At 57.5% G+C, this 9,448-nt stretch overlaps 1 protein-coding gene across 1 annotated transcript; it reads right to left on the reverse strand.

Moving 5' to 3' along the window:
• Positions 1–1,355: 1,355 nt before the first annotated feature.
• Ankrd63 (ankyrin repeat domain 63) lies at positions 1,356–6,324 on the reverse strand. The gene has a single exon (XM_013117965.3). The coding sequence runs from the start codon at positions 5,600–5,602 to the stop codon at positions 4,442–4,444; it is 1,161 nt and encodes a 386-aa protein (XP_012973419.1). The 5' UTR covers positions 5,603–6,324; the 3' UTR covers positions 1,356–4,441.
• Between the last annotated feature and the right edge of the window lie 3,124 nt (positions 6,325–9,448).

Here is a 9,448-nt window from a genome sequence, read left to right on the forward strand (position 1 = left end):
TGACCCACAGGACTGACCCTGTCAACCCTACTGACCCACAGGACTGACCCTGTCAACCCCACTGACCCACAGGACTGACCCTGTCAACCCTAGGGAACCACAGGACTGACCCTGTCAACCCTATGACCCACAGGACTGACCCTGTCAACCCTACTGACCCACAGGACTGACCCTGTCAACCCTATGACCCACAGGACTGACCCTGTCAACCCTAGGGAACCACAGGACTGACCCTGTCAACCCTATGACCCACAGGGACTGACCCTGTCAACCTCACTGAACCACAGGACTGACCCTGTCAACCTCACTGAACCACAGGACTGACCCTGTCAACCTCACTGAACCACAGGACTGACCCTGTCAACCCTACTGACCCACAGGACTGACCCTGTCAACCTCACTGAACCACAGGACTGACCCTGTCAACCTCACTGAACCACAGGACTGACCCTATCAACCCTACTGACTCACAGGACTGACCCTGTCAACCCTATGACCCACAGGACTGACCCTGTCAACCTCACTGAACCACAGGACTGACCCTATCAACCCTACTGACCCACAGGACTGACCTTGTCAACCCTACTGACCCACAGGACTGACCCTGTCAACCCTACTGACCCACAGGACTGACCCCTTTCAACTTGGGCTTCTCCCCTTGCCTGGTCCCCAGGCTGCCCACAAAAGTTCCCTTAAATTTCTACCTGAAATAAAGCAGACCCTGTTCATTTCATAAAACTGAAGGAGTAAGTTTGAAATTTCAAAAGAGCAGAGAAGTGGCCAGAAACCAAGAAACGTGGGTTCTAGCCCTGGGGTTGGGAGGCGGGTAAATTTACCTTTTAGCTTTTAGTTCTTGCAGTGATTTGAGCTTCCTTTTCTGAGCTCTACACCCAAAGCAATACTCACTGAAATCACTTAACTAGGAGTGAGGAGCCATACCCAGCCCCAGCCCCAGCCCCGCCCCCGGCCCCAGCCCCAGCCCCAGCCCCAGCCCCAGCCCCAGCCCCAGCCCCAGACCCGCCCCCGGCCCCAGCCCCCAGCCCCAGCCCCAGCCCCAGCCCCAGCCCCAGCCCCAGCCCCCGGCCCCGCCCCCGGCCCCAGTCCCAGCCCCAGCCCCAGCCCCAGCCCCGCCCCCGGCCCCAGCCCCAGCCCCAGCCCCAGCCCCGCCCCCGGCCCCAGTCCCACCACTTTAGCAAGAAGCAGCCCTGCAGCTCTCTCCCTTCAGGCTCCAGCTGCAGAAATGTCCAGGGCCAGGGCTGATGAAGGTAGGAAGCACCTCCACATCAAGTGTGTGCTTCCATCTTTTCAAAGGAAGCCAAGAGGCCGGAGTGAGCAGGAAGGCAAAGAGAGGCCGGTTGTTCTCCAAATGGAATAACACTGGGTTTATTAGCTGCTCTTACCCCCCCCCTCGGCTAGTCCTTGTCACCACACGCATCATTCTAAACGCATATGCCAATGCCCTTTAGCCTTCTACACCAACCAGTACTGATCGGCAGTGGCCTGGGTGACTCTTCACAATGAGGACAATAATATGAAAAGCAGAATACACAGCAAAATCTTTTCTACAGCAGGAGGGAGCAACGGGGCACTACAGCCTCAGTGTACGAGAGCTGACAGAGGAAGTTTAGGGAGAGTGAAATGTGCTGGAGCTCTCCATGGAGCTTGTTAAGTCTGTGCAGACAGCAAGGCCCACAATTCAGTTCAGACAGGAAAGATCTGCTGCAGTCTTCCAAAAACATCATTTCAACCGCCCAGCTTCCGGCCACTCCGCAGAGCACAGACAGCAGCAGTGTTTACCCAGCAGAGATGGCCCAGGTAACATTCCCCCAGAATACATCAGCAGTGCCGAAAAGATAACAGCACCCTGATACCCAATGTGTGAGCCAAACTTCATGGTGCTTGAAGCCAAAATATTTGTATTCTCACACCATTAAAAATGTCATTAAAATTAAACACAGTTGAAAATGGAATGTGAGCGAGGAAGGGTTAGAGGAAAAGCAGCGCTCGCTTGAGTGTCCCTGCCCTGCCCTCCTCTGGCTTCTCAGACTTTGTGGCATTGTTCATCTGCCACTCGGGGGACTGAGGAGAGGCAGGTGTGTGCTAGGGGGCGAGGGGGTGTCTGTGTGTGTTGGGTGGGGTGGCAGATTGCTAGGGGGCGAGGGGGTGTCTGTGTGTGTTGGGTGGGGTGGCAGATTGCTCGCCACAGAATGGAAAGGAACTCATAAGAAAACAACGCACATGGTAAGGCAAGGCTCAGAAGCCTTAGGCGTTGGCAGCTCCGGCTGTTCCAAAGATAGCAGGGGCTCTCTCAACGGTAGCCTTGGCTCGGGAAATGACTTAGGGTTCTTGGTAAAGGGGTTCTGGGCACTTCTTACACCCAATGCTGACTTTCCTTGTACACTGTTCCTCACTTCATTGAAGTGAAGTGACTTCAAGTATCCGGATTTAATATTCTACAAGAGGAACACGCTTCATGGGTGCAATGCACACAGAGGAAGAAGTTACACATCAATGATCCCCGATAAAAAGCGAAGCCTGAGTTCCCTCGGCACAGCGAGGAGAGCACAGAGGTGCCACCAGGGGGCAGCAAGGATCACCGTCCAAAGTGTGGCCTCGGACGCTAGCGAGGCCAGGAACTGGGGAGGTGTCTGCGCTCTGCAAAAGCTGAGGCCCAGTTTCTCAGCACCAGCATTCTCTCTTGGCAGTGCCCTCGGAGTTACTGGTGAGAAACCCTCCCACAAATTCAACAGATCAACGTCTTAAAAAGACTTTATCGCCGGTAGGCGAGGGGCAACACGCTCACTCTTCCGGATTCACAAACAGAAACCGGAGATAAAGTCATGGCCAGAAAACTTCCACTGCTTTGAAGCAGGAGTTTTCACCACACCCTGCTGGTACAGCTCCACCACCAGGAGCTAACACTGACACTGAGTCGTAGAGCATGCGACCTGTCAAACCCTTTTCTTCGCCGCGGTGGAGGCGGTACAGTTAGTTGGACGGCAGGGGCGGAGAGGGAGAGGACAAAAGACTTAGCGGGGAGGGGGCCTAACTACCTCTTCGCGGTTGCTTCTGACTCACCAATCTGCCCAGTAATAAAAGCTGGAAGCTGGGCTGGGCTGGGCCTGCATCCCACGCGGTGGGGCACAGGCAGGGGTCCTTGGTCTCGATCAAGCATCCATCATCTGCCCTGCCCTCCATTACTAACCCAGCGAGAAGCAGGAGACGTTTAGCAGCCCCCTCCTAGGCTCCCTCCGGAGTTTGATGTAATTTAGATCCGGACCTGCGGTTCGTGTGGGCTCCCGACTCCCGCGCGCCGCCGTTTAACGTTGCAAACACTCCAGTCAATTATCCCCCTCGCCGAGGTGCTATTTAAAGAGACATTGTCAGGTTCTTAAGCCTCGGATCAGACCTGCTGCTTTCCGCCTCATACACAAAGGCTCAAAACACGAGTTCTTTTGAGGGTTGAAAGAAATACAATTAAGCAAATCCTTCCTAACTGTTCTACCCTCCTGGAGCACCCACGTGCAGAATGGGGGAGCTGGGAGGAGGAGGAGGAGGTGGGACGCTAAGTCCTTTCCATTTCAGGCCTCTAGGACTAAGTGGAAATATAAGAAAGGCTGGGCCAGAATGAGTGAAGCACTGAACCTCAAAGATGAAATCCGAACGCAATCATGCTGGGGGTCAAGCTGGCCCAGGAGCCAAGAGTCAGGCAGTAGGGGCTTGGAGGAGCAGCAACCCTATAATATCGATGAAGTCAGAAGATGATTACTACCCAGAAAGGACAACTGGTGAACAACACCTAGTCGGGGTACAAAGCCCCAAAATACTCACTGCCTTGAAGGAGGAGTTTCTACCTCAGAAAACCTTAACCACTGGATTTCTTCATAATCAGCCCTCTGATCCAAAAAGCATTTGGGGCGACTTCAATCCTCCCTTTCCCCAACACTTTCAGCGAAGGGAAACTTTGGTAGTTATCAAACTATTATGGTCAGCAACTGTAGGCACGGCCGGCTGGGCCTTTGTTCTGCAAAGCCAGCTCTACTGTTGCCGGGCTACCAAGGTGATGGGAAAAGTTAGAATAAGTAGTGGATTTCACAGGAACCGAAGCAGAACCTAGGCGGTTGAGCTGCAGGGTCCACTTTTCTGGCTAGAAAGCTGAAGCCTACAGAAGTCTTTCGAGTCTCTTTTTTTTTTCCCCAGGACAAAAGAGTCAGGTTGTAGGAAGGTGAGACTTCTACACAGGAAATACCAAACAGCACAAAAAGATGAGATCTTTCTTAAATCTGGTGGAGGACTGGTAGAGGTCTCCCTTTATCTGTAAGGACAAAACGGGGGGGGGGGGGGCGAGCCACAGAAAAAGGGAAGGACTTGGAGAAAGGGTTATCTCAGTGGCCAGAGACAAGAGCCATATGGACTGTGCAGGTCTCGATCTTCATGCCCCTTACCGTTGAGGCTGCAGTACCACAGCCTCCGTGCCCGGCTGCCAAGGCTTTGGCCCAGGCACTGAGAAAGGCAGAGCGTTGGTCTCTAATTCCGGGCCACTCTCTGGCCCTGAAGCCTCCCCGACCAGGCTGGGAATGTCTGGGGCTGTGGACCGTCGCCGCAAACCCAGGCGGCCAGAGCCCGGGCCTCCCTCGGGATGAGGACTAAGGCCGATAGGGGCTTGCACAAAGGTCGGGGGCGCTCCCTCCAGCACCTCATGTGAGCGCCACCGGCCACTCCCCGAAGACTGGGGTGAGTTTGGTCGGGCCATCAGAGCTCCTGCCCGAAGGCGTGCTGTCTCCTCCTCCGTCATGGTACCCAGCGCTAGGCTCATGCTCCGGCCCAGCTCTGGCCTCTCGCTGCCTTGTGCCCTGTGACGGCCTGAGCCCTTGCCAGCAGAGGCAAGCTCACCTCCGTGGCCATGGCCGTGGCCGTGGCCGCCGGCAGCTCGCGCAAACCGTGCCAAAAGGGGCCGCGGTAGACGACGGGGACTGGGTCGTCGACGCTCGGGGCTGGGCGCCGGGGCAGGACGGCCAGGGGGACTATCGGAGTTGGAGCCCCGGGCCGCTGCGGCCGCGGCTGCCCGACCCCAAGGCCCGGTGAGGGCCTGCACACAGGTCCCGTGCCCGCGGGAGGCGGCCAGCTGCAGCGCCGTGAGGCCCGCACGGTTGGTGCGGTCAAGGCGCAAGCCCAGGCGGCGGAAAGAACGCACCAGGAACTCCAGCACCGCCCCGTGGCCGCACGCCGCCGCCCACATCACCGGGCTGTTGCCCGCCGAGTCCGCTGCCTCCGGATCGCCGCTGAACTGCACCAGCAGCTGCACGGCGTCCAGGTGGCCTCGCTCGCAGGCCAGACTGAGCGCGGTGCGGCCGCGCTCGTCCCGCAGGTTCACGGCCGCACCCTGCTCCAGCAGCAGCCGCACGAAGCGCGAGCGCATGGCGGGGTCCGGCAGCCCCACGGCCACCATGAGCGGCGTACGGCCCTGCTCGGCGCGGCAGTCGATGATGCTGCGGTCCAGCGCGTCCAGCACGAAACGGGCCAAGTGAACTTTGCCCGCCTGCATGGCCTCGAGGAAGGTGCGCGTACCCGCCCGGGGGCATAGGTCCTTGGGCTTGAGCATGGCTCCGGCGACCGTGCCCGGGCAGGCCGACCGTTCCGCACGGGGGCGCCCCTGTTCTCTCACCCTACGGGGCTACGGCCCCAGCCCGGACACCGGTACCGCTCTTTCCGCTCGTAGGTGGCAGCAGCCGAGGGTCCTGCGGTTCCCGCTCAGGTCTCCCTGCTGCTCCCTCTGTCTCGCAGCTCCGGGTTTGTCTTGCGCTCCTCCCCGGGCCTCCCGCCTGGAGGTGTGAGCCGCTTGCAACTCCTGGCTCCCGCTCAAGCTCGACCTCCTCAACTCGGCCTCAACACGGGGCCGTTTTCCCCGTGTCCGACGTCCCCTCGGACCTTCGTGGCTTGCAGCAGCGCCACTCACAGGCACCCCGGGCAGCCCCGGCTCCCCTGCTGAGCGGGTGACTCCCGCCTGGCGCGCCTGCCTCTTGCCTCAGCGGGGAGCACCGCTCCTCCAGCTCTCCGAGCCTCTCCCCACCTCCTCCCCTCTTGCGGGGGCCGGGACGCTTGCTTTTTTACTTGGGGGGCTCAGCGGCTCGTGAGGTGCCCGACGCCTAGATACCTGGCTTTATAGCTTCAGGGGTCTCCATAGCAATGGCTGCCCGGGAAGCCGGCTCTGCCGTCAGGACAGGGACGGACAGGGCGAGGGAGACCGCCCCTGACCCCCACCCCTTCGTGGGCCACGAAGTTGGGGAGCGGCTCCTCCTCCGCGCTCCCCTGGGAATGCGGCGGCGGTTGCGGGGCGGGGGCGGAGGCTGCTCGCCGGGGGCCACATGCACCCGGCGGGGCCAATCCTAAAGTCTGTCTTCTTTCCCCGCCCCCCGCCTCCGCCTGAGTCGGTACCCTCCGCTGCTTAGAAACTGGCGGGAGCTCCTGCCATCGGTTCTAGATTAAAGGGACTGGGACCCCACAAAGACAGAACTGGACAATACACGAGCTTGACTGGGGTGGGGGTGGAGGGGCAAGAGACAGGAGTAATTTGGGGTCTGAGGCATTTGTGCTCCGCACTGAGGGTGCTCAGTCTGGCTGATAACTGCCATCCAAAGTGCAGCGAATCAGTCACACACAATTGTGCCTCCCGCACACGCTCACTCAGAGCAGGGCGGGGGTGCGTTCTCCAACCTCAGACGTCTCCAAACCTGACAGCGCGCCCGCATGCCAGTTCCACGGGCGCTGTGGAGCAGGCTGACTAGACGCCTGTGCCCAGGGCAGGTGCCCTAGGAAGGACCTGAGAGTGCAGGCGTTAGGACTTTCCGGGAACTACCTCCCAGCCTCTCCAGGACAAGCTATGGTCCAGGAAAGGACAAAAGACAAAAGCAAGAATTCCTCCGCAGGGAAGGATTCTCATGAACATAAAATCATCTCTAGGCCACGGGCCTCTAGGCCTGACCCCTAAAGAAAGGAGAGAGTCTGAGATCCATTTTCAGTCAGATGTGTGAAAAAGCCTCTGGATAGCTTCTTCCTTTGGGGAACCAGCTGCTTGGCTGTGGGACAGGGCGGAGGGGGTGGGGAATGATACTGATGGCCTCCTCTGAAATGAGTTACAACGAATGCCTCACAGCTTCGCAGGTCCAGAGGGCATGAGGAGAGTTGGAATGGAATTTATGTGTCGAGTAAGTAAAGAGCTAGGGATTTTTTTTCCAGCTAGTAGAGTGTTTTGTCCAATATGCAAAAAACCGTTGGTTCCCACCATTGCATGAAACCAGATGTGGCACTGCACTGTAAGCCAGCACTTGAGAGGCAGAGGCAGGAGGATCAGAAGTCCAAGACCATCTCTGGCCACATGAGACCCCCAGTTTCAAACAAAGAAAAAGTGAACTACTGAATCAGCTACTGAATTTCTGAGATGTCATGAGCCCGTTGGTGTGTTTCCAGATGCACAAGCTGGATCCTGAAAGACATTCGCCTTCTCAGTAGGAAGACAAACCCAGGATATGACACGGGGCGGGGGGGTATTGCTTAAGGACTGCTACATACAAAACTAAGCCAGCCAGTGGAAGGAAGGGTGGACTGATGGGGAAGAGAGGGATCTGCGGTCTTCTCAGGACAGCAGCCAAAGCTGGCTGGTCCTTCAAGGATGAGTGCTGTTGGGCTGCTAAGCAATAGGAAGGCGGTCCAGACAGAGGGGTTACAGACAAGGGCACCTAACAGGGACAACTGTAGGGAACAGCATTGAGGGTTGTGTTCAGGGGTCCCCTGCTGTAAGAGACAGGAAACTCAGTGAAGAACTGAGGGGCCCCCAACCTGGGCAGAACAAGAATATGCTTTGTAGATGGCTCCTGAGACACAGGATTCCGTGAGGAGGGCTGTTGCTGCTGCTGGGAAAGGATAAAAGGCCCAGGAGCCGCCCCCCACCCCAGGGTGCCTTCTGGAACTCCATGGATTTGGACTAGACCTTAAGCAGGGACTCACATGCCATTGTCCCTTGAGGATCATGTACAAACTTCACCCTGTGAAATGAGCCCGCACACATTTCTTGGCACAAGAGCTAGGCCTGTGACATGTGTTAGCAGTGTCACTCCGAACCCGCACTTCCCCATTTTTAAGAGGCATGGCAACTCAGTCTGTTCCACACTAGACCAGGGAGCCAGTGTTCGAGAAACAGCACCACATCACTACTTAAGGGTAACCCTTAAAGTCTGTCCCACCTACGACCAGGAAGGGAACCGGGATGTTGTCCCTCTTGACTCAACAGAAGAAAGGCTTTTGTTCCTTTTGGACTCAAGTTTTCCCTGTCTGCATTAGGAGAGAAAACACGTTCTTCCCTTCGTCTGCATTCAGCATCAGGAGAAAGGCTGTGTGCTTCTAGGAGAAGAAAAGCAACAAAACCCAGGGCATTGCCAAGCCCTTCCACCCAACGGACCAGCTCAGCCCCTGCTGCCTGTGGTGGAGGGAAACAACTTCGGGGGTCAAGTCCCCTTCAGAGCCTTGCTGTGTCTGTGCCAAGTTCCCAGATGGGCAGTGATCCCAGGTCTCAGGCCCTACAGCCTCTGCTCTGACTTTCTTCCCTGGGTTCACTGTGTTCTGAACAGAAGCGAAACAGCAAAGCTGCAAAAAAGCTGAGACTCCACCGTGGAGCTCAGAGGCACCAGCAGCCGGAATTAGAAGCTGTCGCTGAGGGAGCTGAAGGCTGACAGGAGCAGGAGCTATGCTGGCAGGGGGCAGGCAGGCACTTCACACTCCTTCCCTCCCACCTGCCCAGCTTCTCCCCCTGCAGGCCCCAGGCTGGCAAAAGGGCTTCCTCCTAGAGGTGCCTCAGTCTGCAAGTCTGTCTGTAACTGCCCCTCCCCGCCCCCTCCTTTCCTCCTCAAGTGTCACCAGCCCCCTCATCCTGTCACATTGCACTAGCTAGCTCCTCAGGGTTGAGCCTAGTGGCACGTGCCTGGGAGTTGCAGGGAGCCGGGGTGTGTGTGTGTGTGTGTGTGTGTGTGTGCGCGCGCGCGCACCGCACTCAAGGGGTGGGGTGAGTCAGCAGAGGATCTGATTCTGAGTCAGCCAGGGGACTGCTAAGGGATGAGGACCCTTCTCCATGCAAAATAAATGGATCATGAGTGGAAAGGGGTCCTGGTGCTGAGGTACAACACGGATGGAGCCCAGGTGTCTTTCACCTGACCAGTGCCCAGGGTCCAAGGGACAGCATCAACTCTTCCTCTGTACTTCCCCTGTGACCAGAGATTAGCTTCTCTCCAAGGCCTAGAGACAGCATTTGCCCAGGGGGAGAACAGGTCCTTAGGCATCAAATTGAAAGCAGGCAAGTGGGTATCCAGACTACTTGAAAAGCCATTCAGAGGCCCCTTCAGGAGGCAGGATTGCACCCCCTTCCCATTCCTGGGCTGCTCACTTCCATCCTGGCCCG

Source organism: Mesocricetus auratus, unplaced genomic scaffold (assembly GCF_017639785.1).
Source record: "Mesocricetus auratus isolate SY011 unplaced genomic scaffold, BCM_Maur_2.0 Super-Scaffold_100004, whole genome shotgun sequence".
NCBI classification, from domain to species: Eukaryota; Metazoa; Chordata; class Mammalia; order Rodentia; family Cricetidae; genus Mesocricetus; species Mesocricetus auratus.

Bases quoted from the DNA above. Each gene is read 5' to 3' on its own strand.
- Ankrd63 (XM_013117965.3), bottom strand. From the start codon at position 5,602: ATGCTCAAGCCCAAGGACCTATGCCCCCGGGCGGGTACGCGCACCTTC.